General features: G+C 39.9%; 1 protein-coding gene across 2 annotated transcripts in view; it reads left to right on the plus strand.

The window, feature by feature from the left end:
- LOC126266937 (uncharacterized) overlaps positions 1-18,013 on the plus strand; it is a 111,248-nt gene that overhangs the window by 31,329 nt on the left and 61,906 nt on the right. For both annotated transcript variants that reach the window (XM_049971629.1, XM_049971630.1), the window contains exons 2-3: positions 224-339; positions 6,410-6,544. In XM_049971629.1, the coding sequence (XP_049827586.1) occupies positions 224-339; positions 6,410-6,544 (251 nt within the window). The remainder of the gene's footprint in view (positions 1-223; positions 340-6,409; positions 6,545-18,013) is intronic.

An 18,013-nucleotide genomic window follows, 5' to 3' on the forward strand; every position in this document is an offset into this window, starting at 1 on the left:
GCATTGTTTGTGTTTCCCTGTAGCTCCACATTAATATTTTTAGTCCAAGAAGTATTTTTTTTTTTGCTGAATTTATTAACAGACATTCTTAATGTAAGCATATTATTATTTCCCCTATTGTCTCTTTATCCAGTAATTGTAATTATTGGATAAAGAGACAATAGTACAAGAATTAGTGCTTTGAATCAAATGTGTCTGTCTTAAATGTTGGCCTTTCTTTCAGATTATGGAGAAGAATGTGAACAGCTAATATGCACTGTTGCGCATTGTAGAAAAGTGTACCCAGATGCTTGTTCGGAAAGCTTAATAAAGACTAAAAGATTGAAACTCAATTCTGTGGTGAGTGTTTTCAAATAAAGTTTCCACCTAATATTCACTTACAAACATCTGTAATTGTCAGTGCTTCAATACCACCTGTGTATGTTGTTATTTTGTAATATTGCTGACATGTAACTGTGGGCATGGATAGTGTCAGTATAAGTGGGTATAATTTAGCATCTTACACTTGTAGATCTAGGATGGATAAAGGAGGAGCTGCCATTTTTGTAAAACAAGGGTATAAATGCAAAACTGAAGAAGTGAGCAAATTTTCTGTGATCAGCACTTTTGAGGTTTGTGCATGTGAACTTAAGCTAGATAATGTAGTAATGATATTAGCATCAGTCTACAGGTCCCCATTAGGATACTGGGAGTCAGACAAAAAGAAGAAGTTATTAATCTGTGGTGATTTCAGTGTAAACTTTCTAATTAATTCTGATAGGAAAAGTGAACTAGAAGTGTTACTAACAACATATAACTTAGAATCAGTGATCAATTTCCCTACACGTATAGCTCAGGACAGTAGCATGGTAATAGATAATGTATTTGTACAGAAAGTGGATGGAAAACAAACACATGCTTTCCCTGTGGTAAATGGATTGTCAGACCATGATGCACGACTGATTAACTTACAAAACCTAACAGGGTGTACAGTTCAGAAACCATTAAGTAAAAGTGTGTGGTCGCTTAACTCGGTATCTATACAGCACTTCAGAGAAAGCTTAAGAAATGTTAATTGGGGAGATGTATATAATAAGCCAAATGCTAATGATAAATGCAAAATATTTCTTGTTAAATTTATATCCCTCTTTGAACATTGTTTCCCAAAGAAAATTACTAAGTGTAACACCAGACATTTTTCAAAGAAACCTTGGATTACTACAGGTATTCAGCTGGTCCCGGTAAAGGTTCAAGTCCTCCCTTGGGCATGGGTGTGTGTATTTGTCTTTAGGATAATTTAGGTTAGGTAGTGTGTAAGCTTAGGGGCTGACGAGCTTAGCAGTTAAGTCGCATAAGATTTCACACACATTTACACAGTGCCGGTATTAAAGTGTCTTCAGAAAGAAAAAGAAAACTGTATAAGACAGAAAGAAGTAGTAAAGATCCAGAAGTAGTTTTACACTATAAAACATACTGAGAAAAGTTGTTAGGAAATCAAGAAATATGTATGTTAGAGAAGAAATTAACAACTCTGGCAATAAAATGAAATCAATATGGAATGTTGTTAGAAGGGAGACAAGAAAAGTAACCACTGGGGTAGGTAGTATTACTGTTAAAGAGAACAAGACCATCCTAACCAACAGTACACAAGAAGCTAATGTATTTAACAATCACTTCTTAAGTGTAGGAGAAAAAATGGTGAGAACACTTCAAAAGAAAAAGCTAGGCATTATGTGGAAGAGTGTGTTTTGAAAAAAAATTAGTCAGATTAAGTTTCACCTAACAACCTCTTGTGAAATGAGTAAAATTATTAAATCTCTAAAAAACAAATATTGGATTAGATGGCGTCTATAATAAGATATTAAAATAATGTTGAACAATCACAGCTGATGTTCTGAGTCACATATGTAATGCATCACTAACTCAGGGTATTTTCCCATACAGGTTAAAATATGCCATTGTCATGCCTCTCTACAAAAAGGGGGGGCACCACAGATGTCAATAATTATCGGCCAGTATCCTTACTTACAGCATTCTCAAAAATCTTCGAGAAAGTAATGTACTCGTGTGGTTAGCCATCTCAACAGCAGTGGGATACTTAGTAAATCACAGTTTGGATTTCAAAAATGCTGTTCCACTGAGACAGCAATATATAATTTCAATGTCCACACAATAGAGTCTTTAAATAGTAAAATGTCACCTATATGATTTTCCTGTGACTTGCCCAGAGCATTTGATTGTGTGAACCATGACATTATATTACAGAAATTACAATTCTATGGTATAAATGGAATAGCATATGAGTGGTTTAAGTCATACCAACAGAACAGGAAGCAAAAAGTGTCCTTACATGGATCAGATGATGTAAATAAGTTTGCCATTTCATCTAACTGGGGTGAAATTACATTAGGTGTTCCACAGGGTTCAATCATGGGATCCCTTCTGTTCTTGATATATGTGAATGTCCTCCCTTCCTATCTGAAACAGGAAGTTGAACTGACACTGCTTGCTGATAATAAAAGCATCATTATTAATGCAGTAAAAGAAAGTCCAATTGAAAGTGAAACAAATAAGGTCTTTGGAAAAGTCATTAATTGGTTTTCTGCAAATGGGCTTGCTCCAAACTTTGAAGAAACACAGTACATCCAATTTTCTGCTGCAAGAAGTACAGTTCCTTCAATAAATATAACACATCAACAGAAGTCAGTAGACAGGATAGAGCATAGTAAGTTTTTGGGTGTACATATGGATGACAATCTTAATTGGAAAATTCGTATTTTGGATCCCCTAAAGCGACGTAAGTTCAGCAACTTTTGCGATCAGAATAATTGCCAATTTTGAGGATATAGAAATTAGTAAGCTAACATACTTTGCATACTTTCACTCTCTGATGTCATACGTAATAATATTTTGGGGTAACTCAACATTTAGACAAAAAGTATTCACTGCTCAAAAAAAAGTGGTTAGAATAATGTGTGAGGTTCATAGTTGCACGTCTTGTAGATATCTTTTTAAAACATTGGGAACTAATGAAATTTGTTCTCAACAACATGGGTCAGTTTAAAAACAACAGTGATATTCATGATTATAATACCAGTAAAAAGAAATACACTCCTGGAAATGGAAAAAAGAACACATTGACACCGGTGTGTCAGACCCACCATACTTGCTCCGGACACTGCGAGAGGGCTGTACAAGCAATGATCACACGCACGGCACAGCGGACACACCAGGAACCGCGGTGTTGGCCGTCGAATGGCGCTAGCTGCGCAGCATTTGTGCACCGCCGCCGTCAGTGTCAGCCAGTTTGCCGTGGCATACGGAGCTCCATCGCAGTCTTTAACACTGGTAGCATGCCACGAGAGTGTGGACGTGAACCGTATGTGCAGTTGACAGACTTTGAGCGAGGGCATATAGTGGTCATGCGGGAGGCCGGGTGGACGTACCGCCAAATTGCTCAACACGTGGGGTGTGAGGTCTCCACAGTACATCGATGTTGTCGCCAGTGGTCGGCAGAAGGTGCACGTGCCCGTCGACCTGGGACTGGACCGCAGCGATGCCAAGACCGTAGGATCCTACGCAGTGCCGTAGGGGACCGCACCGCCACTTCCCAGCAAATTAGGGACACTATTGCTCCTGGGGTATCGGCGAGGACCATTCGCAACCGTCTCCATGAAGCTGGGCTACAGTCCCGCACACCGTTAGGCCGTCTTCCGCTCACGCCCCAACATCGTGCAGCCCGCCTCCAGTGGTGTCGCGACAGGCGTGAATGGAGGGACGAATGGAGACGTGTCGTCTTCAGCGATGACAGTCGCTTCTGCCTTGGTGCCAATGATGGTCGTATGCATGTTTGGCGCCGTGCAGGTGAGCGCCACAATCAGGACTGCATACGACCGAGGCACACAGGGCCAACACCCGGCTTCATGGTGTGGGGAGCGATCTCCTACACTGGCCGTACACCTCTGGTGTTTGTCGAGGGGACACTGAATCGTGCACGGTACATCCAAACCGTCATCGAACCCATCGTTCTACCATTCCTAGACCGGCAAGGGAACTTGCTGTTCCAACAGGACAATGCACGTCCGCATGTATCCCGTGCCACCCAACGTGCTCTAGAAGGTGTAAGTCAACTACCCTGGCCAGCAAGATCTCCGGATCTGTTCCCCATTGAGCATGTTTGGGACTGGATGAAACGTTGTCTCACGCGGTCTGCACGTCCAGCACGAACGCTGGTCCAACTGAGGTGCCAGGTGGAAATGGCATGGCAAGCCGTTCCATAGGACTACATCCAGCATCTCTACGGTCGTCTCCATGGGAGAATAGCAGCCTGCATTGCTGCGAAAGGTGGATATACACTGTACTAGTGCTGACATTGTGCATGCTTTGTTGCCTGTGTCTATGTGCCTGTGGTTCTGTCAGTGTGATCATGTGATGTATCTGACCCCAGGAATGTGTCTATAAAGTTTCCCCTTCCTGGGACAATGAATTCACGGTGTTCTTATTTCAATTTCCAGGAGTGTACTTACACTATCCTTTGCTTGACCTATCTTTGGCACAGAAAGGGGTAAAATATGCTGCTTTAAAAATTTTCGACAAATTGCCAGATGAAATAAGGTGTCTTACAGACAGCAGTTATAGCTTCAAAAATAAATTGAAATATCTCCTTAATAACTCCTTCTATACTATAGATACATTCTTGAATAGGAGGAAATAGATCTATAAATATAGTATATGCATTTTGTGCCATTTAAGGGAATGGGTTAAATAATAGAAATATTAATCCTTTAACTCTGTATTTTATGAAATATTTTGTTTCATATGTGCATTTCTTGTGCACTTGACACGTTGCACATCATAACGGCTACCGTGCCGTGCGATTGGTCAATGGAACACCCAACCAACCAACTATTGCTGACATGATTAAATTGTGTGCTTCTGTGCTTACGCTTAAGAACTACTGAATTAGAACATATATAGTGTGTATATGACCTGGGACAACTGGGAGAGCCGGGAAAAACCCGGGAATTTTTTCATCCAGGAGAAAACCCTGGAAAAACCTGGGAATTGTTTACAATTCTGGGAATTTTTCATTGTTTTAATTTTCAGTTAAATTTTTGTGATTTTGAGTGGTAAGAAAAATATTCTAACAAAGGATATGACTGTACCCCGCTACTGCAGAATAACACTGCTGCAATGAAACATGAATGGGGGGGGGGGGGAATATAACTGCTAAATAAAGTGACTATCCTGCAGTACAAGCTCTAGAACATATGAGAAGCATTCAATAAGTAATGTAACACATTCTTTTTCTGAAACCAGTTTGATTTTATTTAGGTTACCAATACACCATATTATTCCCCACTGTTTTGGCTACAAAACCATATTTTTCAACATAATCTCCATTCAATCTGCCTGCCTTAAGCCATCTTAGTGGGACAGCCTATATGCCCACATGGTACCATTCTACTGACTGATGTCGGAGCCAATGTCTTGCATCAGTAATCTCCCCATCATGCATGCACTGCTTCCTTTAGAGTGCTTCCTTCATTGGGCCAAACAGATGGAAATCAGAAGGTTCCATTCCAACAATTACAGCTGTATGCTGTTAGCCAGCACTTGGGCTATCAGACAGATTTGAACGATCTTGTTGCGATGATGACAAAGGCATCACCCAATGTTTCACCTTGCTTTTTTCGTTGTCAGGTCTCCATAATATTCTGCAGGAAGTGCCTGTGAATATCTGTGATGCTCTGATTTTCTGCCAAAAGAAACTCAGTGCCAGCACTCTGCTTGGAGCACACCACCATTACAGATACTATTCTGAAGGCTTTGTATGGTGCCACCACATATTGGAACTTCATAAAACTATAAGGGCATAAGCGGGAATATTCCATAATGTCCCAAAAATTCTACATTTTTTCCAACCAAAATTGCCCACGGACAAAACAATGTGTTTTGTTACTTACTGAACACCCTCTCTCATGTTGGGTTGACTCTGCGATCTTTGCCAGTGATCAGATGGTTGCATTTAAACAGTTTGTTCGGACTGTTTGGCTTAGGAAGTGCAGTGTACACTAATTTTCTTTTTACAGTTGTTCATGAAGGAGAAAGTACTAGCCTTTGTCTTTTACGGTCTCTTCTGCAGTAGAGGATGAAACATTAGTTACAAAATTAAGCCTTGGACCAGAAAACAAGTACCATCTAAGATCTGATACCTTGATTTCCAGGTACTTACAAATTTGAGACGTGTACACAATATGAATTGTGATATTACTTTTAAAGAAACTTCTATTTCACACAATAAAGCCTATTCGAGTAGAGGTGGTCACAATCATCTCAATTTTTCACTAAATTAGTACATCAATATGTACTGTTCTGAAATAAATCAGATAATTTATAGGTGTCTTTGGTTGTTGTGATTTGTTTGCAGATAGATGCAGAATTTAAAATAAATAAGCAAGATGACCTACAAGAAATTACCTCCACGTCTTGTGCTGTCGATTTAGAGAAATGCATGTCTGATGTCGTGGAGATGTGTGCCACTCGCAAAGAGATCTGTAAAAAGGTGATATCTAAATATATTTTTTTAATAAGCCAATGCAAAGTAGTTGTAGAAATGAGGATATGCCGTAGTCATCAACAACAGTATTGTAATTTTTCTGCATTGTTAACAGCTTCTTTGCCTCTCCATTTCTGCTGGACCACCACCTCCTCCTTAATGCTGGTGTCTGTGCTGCCATCTGCCACATCATCCAGAATGTGAGATCTCTTTCTCCCTTACCTCCTTTTCCCTTCCACATAGCCTTCAAGAGACTGTATTTATAAGCCCCTCTTTCATTCTCAATGTGTGTGCAGCCTCTTTTTGTCTTTATTATTACTCAGTAATGGTTGCTGCTGTCTCCATTCTTGTCGCATGTGGTCACAGGTTGGTGGATATTTCAATACCACTTTGGAAGGTGGATAAAAGTGATGAGCAGGTGTTTCCTTTTAGGGCATAAGAAGAGCACACACTGCCAGCACTGCAGCATGTCGGGTGAGTAGTGTGATATTGACTGGGGACAGGAGACAGAGAGCATGGGTGGGAATGTTCAGAAAAACGCTGGGTGTGTAAAAACATATCAGTGCATGCTAGGAAGGTGGCTTACACCTATTTGTGGGGGGAGGGGGGGGGGTGGCAAACTTCATAGGGCCTAGGGCCACTAGGAGAAAGGCTGGGGACCATAGTACAAGACATAACATACAGCTAAGGCAGTGTGGAGAAGGGGTACCAGAAGAGGAGATTAGCAGATTTGCAAGCAGGTGTTGCCTCATGCCCGAGTATTTGAGACACCTATGGGTCAACCAAGTTGTTTGGGACATAATTGTCATAAGGACAGACAAATACAGGTTCATTACATAGGATGGTGGATATTTAAATACCACTTTGGAAGGTGGATAAAAGTGATGAGCATGTGTTTCCTTTTAGGGCATAAGAAGAGTTGAAGCACTGACAGAAGATGTTACTCCCAGGAGTCATTGAGCTTCAAAGAGCTCTGATTGTGTGATTTGTCAGCAGGTGTGTGTAGTTCGGAAGTGTTCAGTTGGTTTTGTTTAAAGAGAAGACTCAGGAAATATGTTCTGAATAAGGTCCGAGATCAGACCTGCTTAGGCCTATTTAAAATGTTTGGCATAGTGGTTGCAGAATTGCAGTGCAGCACCCACTGATGGTTAGGTTATAGGAAGGAACTTTTTGGATTGGAATGGTGGCAGCTATTCAAATTGAGATATTGTTGGTAAGTGATGAGGTGGTTGTGAACAGTGGTCTTTGTGAAGCCCCGAGGAAGGTGATAGATATCCAAGAATGTGTTCTTGCCGAGATGAGGAGCTGTCACCTAAATAGAATGAAAATAAAAAAATGTCAAATCGAAATACCTTCAGCCATCTAAATTTCCAGTTAAGCAACCAATTTCTGTGCTACATTATGTCATCTTCAGCTCCCCTCCATCCACCAATGTGTAGGAAAAATCCCACCTCTGGTCCAATCAAAATAGGGGCCAGCATTTAGTGAATAGTATCAGAGTATTTTTGACGCAGTGATCCCTTCAATCATCACTTGGTGACACAAGGTTCTGTTGTGTCAAAAATCTATGGATACCTGTCACTGAATGCTGACCCCTAATTTGACCGGACAAGAGATGGGATTCCTCCTACATGTCAATCAGGAGGTCTGAAGAATGTGTAACGTAGCACAGAAACTGGTTGCTCAAATAAAATAATTGGAAATTTAGCTGGCTGAAAGAGTTTTGATTCGACATTTGACACTGAACAGCTGTGGTCCTGCACTCCTCTTATAAAGATGGACTTACAGTTGGTAAATAGAATGAGGTGAGTAGGCATTTAGATTCTGAAGGGATGAGGATAGAGTTGTCTTGGAACATTATGAAGATGACATCAATGAATTTGAAATAATTGAGGGGTATAGATTTCTATATAGCATAGAAAGGGTGTGTCAAGATGATTCGTGATCCTATTGGCATTGGAAAATGCCATTAAGGGGTCAGTAGCAGTGTCACAGCATTTTCATGTGTGATATGTTGAAAGGAGAATTTATGAGACTGTATGGCTGTCAGAAAGGAGGTTGTTGGCTTGGATCCAGCTGGGCATTGGTTGAGTGTAACAAGACAATTGCTATTGAGGATGTTTGTGCAGAGGAAGCTAAAATAAATAGTAACAGAAGTTAAATGGTAAATGCAGAGGAAGTGTGAAGAATTGATGGAGGAAGTAGTAGTTCGGTACAGGAGTTGCCACAGTGTGTGTGGTGGAGAGATGTGCATAATGGAAGGGACATGATAAAAAGAGATGAGTGTAAAGGGAAAAATATTGACAGCCAATGAGAAAGGGAAATGGAGCAATGGACACTGCACCAATGGAGGAGCAGTAAGTTTCAGATTGGATAGTTATTGCAGATGCCCAATATACAATTTTGCATTAGAAATTATTGTCCGGCATACTTTTCAAGTTTATACAGTTTTCATTGCATTTGTGTGTAATACTTCAGAGGGGGTGGGGGTCGAGCATCACAGGAATACAGTAGGACGTAAACTCACATTGTAGTGTCCAGTTATGTGAAAAGTGTTGGTCAGAAATCCACATGCTTTGATCCGCTTGCTACTCAAGGAGGGAATAACATACTGAAATTTTTTCACACAGGAAAACAGCTTATGGAAAAGGTGTTACGAGCAGAACGAGTATGATTAAGTGGTGTAGGGAGTTTAATGGAGGCAGATCAAATGTTCATGACAAATGGAGGAGTGGAAGACCTTCCAGTTTGACTGATGAGTTGGTGCAAAAAATCGAGGAAACTGTTCATGAAGACTGCTGATTGACAGTGGAAGAAATTTCTGCAAAATTTCCACAACTCTCCAGAACCGTCTTGTGGGAAACACTCATAGAAATGCTGGAATATTGGAAACTGTACACAAGATGGGTAACAAAAGGCTGACAGAGCAGCACAAGAAAAATCATGAAATGGAAGGTGAGTATTTTATGAGCTGTATTGTGACTGGACATGAAACATGTGTGGCTCATTACAGGCCTGACACAAGAAGACAGTCGTTACAGTGGCAGCACACAACTTCCCCATTTGCCAAAAAATTCAAATCACAATTTTGCACGACAGTGACCATTCTCAAACAGCCCTTACCCACCGAGGCACTCTTGGACTAATTTGGTTGGGATGTTTTGAACCATCTCCTGCATTCCCCCCCCCCCCCAGCTTATTGCCTTTAGGTTATCACCTTTTCACATCCCTGAAGGCACATGAGTGGAATTAAATTTTCAACCACAGAGCAGATACAGAAATAAGTTCTGAGGTGGAGGAAGGAGCTGGCGGAAAAGTTCTTGGAGGAGAGCATAAAGAAGCTGGTGCCACAACTCACCACATGTATTGAACGGGATGGTGACAAGGCGGAAAAATGGTCAACAAATGTATCAACAATATCCTGTAATTATTTTAAATACACTTACTTTCTGAACATGAACATGATTCGTGATTGTTCTGAAGTAGCAGAATATTAATACATCAGATGAGAGGAAAATGGGCAAATCTGGGAATGAAATAAGTCATGCGGAACAAGCAGGAAGATGATGTGTGGGAAAGTATGTCAGATGTCAGAGAGGTGTATAAGGAACAGGAGCTGGTATATCGTTGATAATCCCAAGAAATGGGTCTGATGTGAATTGAGAAGGTAGGAAGTATGTGCAAATTCTAAGGTCCCAGATTCTCTGTTTCACAAGATACACTGGAAAAAAAATTAGGAATTTTTGTCATTTCTCAACAAAACCAGTAAACACCCGATTCTATAAAGAGTTGAACTTGCATGAATAAAACAGCTTCAAATGTCTGAATACTTCACAAACGAGTTAATGTGTTTAATATTTGAAGTTATAAGCCTTTAAGCAAGAAAAAGTTTCATAAAGTTTGGAAACGATTTGTAAAGTTTTTGGAAGTCACTTAACCCCCCCCCCCCTCTCCCCCACCCCCCCTCTCCCCCCTATGAGCTGCCAGGATGGCTGGGAGTGGCTGGTGGTACTCTGCCGAAGATGGATGCAGGTGTAGCAGGGGATGGTCCCAGAAGGTTATAATAATTTCTTTATTGCTGTTTGCTTGTAGTCATGGGACTTTGAAATTGCAAGTGACATTGATGAGCAAGGTGAATACTCAGTCACAGCATGCCCAAGTATGACAGCCTATGGTTGCTTACCATGCACCCTTCTATTGCAGCATTGTGAAAGCTCAAAATCTCCAGTCACAGTATGGGTGGCTCGGCAGCATTAGCTGCGAGTATGGATAGCTGTGTCACACTCGTTACCTAGAGCGCATTGACACCTCAGAGGAAGTGGGGTTGGCTGGGTGCCACGTTGTCACGAGCAGGAATTAGAGGCCCTACGGCAGTTGGTCCAGCTAAATCATCAGTTTAGCACTATCCTTCACAGACTTGGTGTCACATAACTGCCCCACTTGTTTGATGATTATAAAGGTGTTGGTTGTGGTGTTGTTGGTGGTGGTGGTGGTGGTTTGTGTGTGTTTAAATGCTACTGATCCCCTGCTGACCTTATTGTAGTGTGTGTGTGTGTGTGTGTGTGTGTGTGTGTGTGTGTTTTTGTCATGCTGAACAATCTGTGAGAGAGGCAATGAATGGGTTGCTGTCATAATGGACAGCAGGTTGGGCTGTTGTAGTTCATGGAGACTGGTCCAGGCACAAATGGCCTGATGACACAGGCAGTTGCTTCTACTGACCACGTAAGTCAGTGACAAATGCTGACTGGCACTGGCTGTGACCTGATTAGGGCTCTGTGCTTCATCTTCTGCTCCAACCTCTGCTTTTGTTTTAGTCCCTGTCACTTGGTTTTTAGAATCATGAAAGAAAGTTTTGTATGAGGTCTGTTCAAAAATTTTGGGAACATTCATATTTTCATGCTAATGGTGTGCTGGGGCAAAATACATTTGTCATCCCTGCAGATGCCTGCGTTTAATGTGTAACTGCCAGAAATGTTATTGTTGTATGTCTGTTAGTTATTGTTCAGTTCTGTATTGAGTAGAACATTGGGTCTCTCAGTTTGTGATTTTTGAGATGGCAGAGTTAGAGGAGCAATGTGTCTGCATTAAATTTTGCGTGAAACTCTTGACGACCTGTACACAGACACACCAAATGGGATCAGGAAGCCTACAATGATGAGTGCTTAAGCCATACTCGTGTTGTAAATGGTTCACACGGTTTACAAGTGGCCTCAGAGAAATTAAAGAGTACCCTCATTCAAGATGCCCTACGTCATCTACCGATGATGTTCATGCCGGGGATGTCAATGAAATTGTGTGTGCCTTTCGAAGACTGATTGTCGGAGAGGTTGCAGAAGAATGTAACATTTCAGTTGGATGATCTCATGAAATACTGACACAGCATTTTGCAATGCATTGTGTTGCTCCCAAGTTCGTCCCGTGGCTCATGAGCCGAGGCCAGGAAGACCTTCACCTTGCAATCTGTGAAGAGCTTTGAGAATGAGATCTTCCTTAAGAGAATCATAACTGCTGATGAGACATGGGTCTGTGGCTATGCTGCAGAGACCAAGGTTCAGTTTTCACAATGGCTTGGAAAGGTTCTCCTAAACCAAAAAAAGCTCGTCAAGTCAGGTCAAACGTCAAAGCCATGCTGATAGTTTTCTTTGACTTTAAACGATTAGTTCATCATGAATTTATGCCACACAGACAAACTGTTAATTGATGGTACTATTGAGATGTGTTGCAACGCCTGCAAGAAAATGTGAGAAGGAAATGGCCTTAAATGTGGCAAGAAAATTCATCACTGTTGCATCACGACAATGCACCCGCATATTCCTCTCTGTTGGTGCATGACTATCACACAAAAAATGAGAGGACTGTGCTGCCTCATCCTCCGTTCTCTCCAGACCTGACCCCCCCTTGAGACATAGTTTGTTTCCAAAGTTGAAAACCTCATTGAAAGGATGAAAATTTGTAGTGAAATATGAGACAAAAGGAAATTCCCAGACAGAGCTTTGCACAATTCAAAAAGAGGCATACCAAGGCTGCTGGAATTGGATACCCCATTCAGAGCTATGTATCAGTAGTGGAGGAGAGTATTTCGAAGGAGACAGTATCGAGGGATAAAATACAGGGAGTGAAAAATTATTCACATCTTTTATAGAAACCAAATTATAGTTCAAGATCTGTTAACAGCTGCTGCGGAAGATGGCCACACAAACAAACATGCTATAGTTCAAGAGTTTTTGGACATGAAAGGGAAGCAGTAATGGGGAAGTTGTTGAGACAATATTGTTGCCCGTTGCCTTTGTTATACAGTATGTAAAGTCTTAGACATAAAATCTGGCCAGCCACCACAGAGACTAAATCAGAGCTGTTCACTTGAGGTGGCCAATATAACTGGCCACACCTCAGAATTGGAAGTCTGGCCGTATGCACAATCTGCCAACACCACAGGATGCTGAGTCTCATGGAGGAAGTACTGTCATTCGTCGTGAGCAGTTAGAGCTCCATCTGCTTGTGGTCTGGTTGTAAAGGTATTAAGTTGCGAGTTTGTGACTGTTCTAGGCCTTATTTTTTTAAACCGTACTTTTAATGTCCACTAAAGTTCTGTCTGGTGGAGCCTCAAAGATAATTAGCTTCACTGTCTAACACACTAGTAATAGCAGCAACTTCTGAAAACAATTCCACTAAATAGCTTGGACCTGCTTCAAGATCAGAACAGTCCACACTCGAGAGTTTCTTCGTCCTACAACAGCCACCATCCATACGACACCCACTGTGTAACGCCACGAGCTGTCTGAGCAGGTTATTTCAGCGTGATACTGTCAGTATATTATCAACTGTCATTTTCTTATTTGCAATTCTAGTATTTATTTTCTGTTACATGTTGTACTTTGCATGCTTAAAACATTGTTCAAGAGTTGTAAAACAGACGCATGTGGAAAAAGGTCTAACAATGTGAGACAAATTATTCTCTATGGGTTTAATGGGGGGCTGAAGGCAACAGAGGCAGTGCAGAACCTTTATATTGTGTGTAGAATGAGTGTTTTTTGAAAAGGGTTTTCTTTTTTCATGAAAGATTGTTCTGCTTCTGTAATTTTCCACTTTCAGGAAGTCTCTATAACAAACGTGCTACACTGTCACCATTTGAATGTCATGTGACATTTGGATTCAATAATCAATGCTCAGACGTCCAGAGTAAGTATACTGGATGCTTTACCTCAGAGCAACAAAGTTCAAAGGGATGACTATTGCTGTATTTCTGTTTGAACGTCACCAGTTCACTCATTGAAAGTTATGATGCAGTATTTTACTACTGATGTCCTATGATGCCTTTATGTTAACCTCTTGCAAAGAAAGTAATGGCTCAGCCCTAACAAAAGACTTATACTGAAGCAAAAGATGTTTTGAACATAGTATTTTGCATACAGTGGCTCAAAAAGAATGTTGTGCACTACGAACCCCCTACCCAGTGCGTGCCTATCGCAGCTGGTATTTTTGTGTTGTATGATAAGATCATGCTCTTGCTGATTTCACAAACAGAATTATCCAAAACTTTTTGATGTCACCTCTTGCACACTTATTATTCTGACCTTATTCCATCAAATATTTACCAGTCATGCTCATTATCGAAAAACCGTTAAGAAAGTACCTTTCTGTATGAAAATGCACTTGAAACCTGGTTTGACAACATCTTTAACTCATATCTTGTAGAATTCTACAGGCATTCACAGTAAACTATCGGAGCAATATCAGACTGTTTTAGACAATGTGAGAGAATAGTCTGTTGATGTTTAATTTCTCTGTGATGTAAAATAATGAAAAATGTTATTACATTACAAAATTTTAAACATGGCTGAAGCAGCAGTTGTTGAAAATATTCACGGTAAATGATAACAGCCAAACAGTTGCAGGCTAAAGATTCATTGAAATCCTTGATCACAGTTTTGGTATATCTAAATAAACCTTCATCAGAAGAAAAAATACACTAAAATCACATCCTGAAGTGGAGATACATAAAGTAATTGTGCCAAAGGCATCTCCAGTAGTTAAAATGTCACCTCCATCTGTACAGCATAATTATGAAGAGAAGGTCGATGAGAACATGGAATATTATCAGTACTACTGACAACACCTTTTGCATGATAGTTTTATGTATCTCCACTGCAGGATGTGATTTTAGTGTATTTTTGCTTCTGATGAAGGTATATTTAGATATATCGAAACCGTGGTAAAGGATTTCAGTAAATCTTTATCCTGCAACTGTTTGGCTGCTATCATTTACCATGAAGGTTATTACATTATGCATTGTACTAACACAAATGAAATGGGTCGATCTATTGTCTTGTCTCACTCAAATAGTATAGAAATGTGGCAGTTCATAAACAAATTGAATAAGATTTTCTTGGTGATTTTAGATCTGACTGCCAGTAGTTCTGTAACAAAACAGGTAAAAATACATCCTTCAGCGAGACTGAAAACGGGAGCCTTAGTAGTCTTCACTTCACAGGCAACAATGTTATGTCAGAGATGGTGAAGAGCTACAGTATTAGTCACAATCGTACTGCCTCAGTTGTGGCTTTGAAAGATAAATCACAATGTAATAGGTAAGATTAGTTGCAGTTTCCATGTGGAACAGCTTTCCTGTACTAAAAACTATAAATTGATAACCTTAGGTGCAAATCTCTCATGTTATTCAGTGAAAGTGATAGGAATAGATAAAGTAAAATTAGCGGATAATTCTGTGTCATCCAGGAAGTAATTATTGTTCAGAGTTGTCAAATACAGTATAACCCTGCTTTTACATTTCTGGAATTAACGTTTTCCCACCATTTAAGACATTTTTTATTGGTCCTGTCAAATTTCCTATGCCCACAATGTTAATTTGCACCTGATTTTGCGTCAATATATTTATAATTTTCCTGCAATTTACGCATTACGAAAAAATATTTTGTGGAGAAAATAAGATGTTGGCTGTCCACTAGTGTTTACAGATATTAAGTGGTTAAGTTTCTTGACACCAGGCCACTCTATTCAGCAGATTTGAACAGGTAAACGAGTATCAGTTATAACGATTAGTGTCGTATCTCCCACTGCTGCCAAGCTCTACTTGGCATGCGCGCTCTTCTGCATAACTGATGAGGCAAAGTACTTGATAACCTCAAAAAGACGAGTACAGTGCAAGAGATGAAGAATAACACATATTCAAACACCATACAAAATAACTTATTTACATATTTGCACTGGACAACGAGAAAAAATTCTCAAAATGCATCGTGCTAAGCATGAAAAAATATGTAACTAGCGCAGTATTTCATTACTTAAATAATGAATGACAGCTGCAGGCTTTCCAAAAGCATCAGTTATGAAGTTTGAAAGTAAAAATTCTCGAAACACGTCATTAAGCATGAAAAACTGTATCTAGTGCAGTATTTCATTATTTAAATAATGAATGACAGCTGCAAGCTTTCCAAAAACATCGATTATGACGTTTGAAATTAATCCAAATGTTTCCATGTCCCAGACAGTTATCAGTTCCAGTTACATCAGCAGTTTTTATTAGATAATAAATGTTTGTTAGATGATAAAGTGCCTGACAAGTCTTTTGATGCCTGTTATGTACATATATCATACATAAAGTGGAGGAGGGCATCCCATACCTCACAGTTACAACTTAAAACATTATTTCTCACATTTTATATTTTCCCACATTTTACACCATTATTTTGAAGTCCCTTGAAAAGTTTAAAAGTGGGGTTTCACTGTATATCCAGAATTGTTGCCAGGGTTCAGTTGTACTAGTTACAGGAAGAATACAAGACAGTGAGTCCGTTGAGTTGGCTGCGAAGTGACAACAGATTCTGTTTCGACGACATGGCTGCCGAGGTTTGGAATACCTTACGTTTCTGTAACTATGTCTAGAGACTAGAGTGCAGTTACTAATTATACTTAGATGCATCAATTGGAAACTAAATAACATGTAAAGAACTGAAAAATAAAGAGCTAATCGGCAAACGTGTTTCACATTTCTGAAACATCTTTAGTGTGTATACTGTCCATGTTATGTTTGGGCACCTCCTCGTTTTTATAATTATAGACTCAGAAAACATTTTTCTTGAGATTGCTATCACTGGAACTATTGCCAAAAGAGAGAATCGAAGAGATGACAACACAGCATTGATGGCAAAACCTGAACAAATCACAAAGTTCCAATCCAGAAAGGCTACTGTGTTGGAAATCACAAGCAATGTTGAAACTTAAACTAGTCACAGCTAGTGAGGCATCAATAATGTGAACATCCTCTCATTGCTGTAGTAGAGTCAAAGGAAGGAAAAAGCATGTCTCCTACATTGTAAATGAGTAGAGACTTTATTATTTACTATAAAATAACCTTCATGCAGTAAAAAAAAAAAAAAAAAAAGCAATTTTCCAACTCACTGTCACTTGCTACGCACAGATTGTTCTGAACACTTCATCAAGGTTACATGTAAATATCTAGCGAACATAGGAGGATAATTCAACTCTAGCCTGAAAATCCATGCATCACTCAGTCGCCAAACATTTTCTGGATGACATTTTATATGCAATTGTTTTTTGAGACAATGCCATTGATTTGTGAACATTCATCTTGCTGCCTATGTAATAACACTTTAATTGTGTCGTTTCCTTAGTCATTGTTTTGTGATGCCCTTAATTCATATCGGATATTTGTGAATCAAAATGTATTGCCTATATAGTCAAGTAACTAATAGTTAGCATGTTTCAGAACAGTGGAAGCAGGATTGCTGTGAGCTTATTACTTAATGACCTGTAATGTACAAGACATGCAGTGACTGTCATTTCAGTTACATAGCAGACGGTAATATTTATTAAGGAATTCTTTGCAGAGTTAATGTAATTACACAATAATGAACTCTGTGCCTGTTTGATGCTAATGAGGCAGGTACTGTGTATATTAGATTGAGCAGATTGTCAGATGTTTCCCTTTAAATATTAAGGGTTTTTGGTCCCATTTTCTGTTTGTTCTTGATGGAAATGTGAGGCGGTATAGCAGGGTAGGTGTTCCTAGTTGCACTTGAGTGTGTAGTGTATGCTAGTCCACAAATCAGGATGAAGTAAGTAGAGCTTAACCACAGTTGTTGCTCATAAGAAGCACCGATGCTCCCCCCCCCCCCCCCCCTCCCTCCCCCTGCTCTATCTTTGCCCTGGTAGTTAGTTCTAGATTATGTGTGTCAACACCAATGTCGTTCAAACCGATTGGATGGCTTAACAGCACCACATTCACTGAGCACCCACCCAATATGAGCATATAGTTGATACTATTATCTATTCTCAACGATTACAGTATTATTGCTGCTGACACTTTGCCAAGAGAAGTGGAAATTGTCTTCTGAATGAAAATTTATATTTTCAGTACACCTAACTAAGACTGAGATCCAAAATAGCAGTAAGAGGTTAACAATACAGAGGGAACTGCAGAACCTCTACTTATTT

Source organism: Schistocerca gregaria, chromosome 4, assembly GCF_023897955.1.
Source record: "Schistocerca gregaria isolate iqSchGreg1 chromosome 4, iqSchGreg1.2, whole genome shotgun sequence".
In the NCBI taxonomy this organism is placed as follows: domain Eukaryota; kingdom Metazoa; phylum Arthropoda; class Insecta; order Orthoptera; family Acrididae; genus Schistocerca; species Schistocerca gregaria.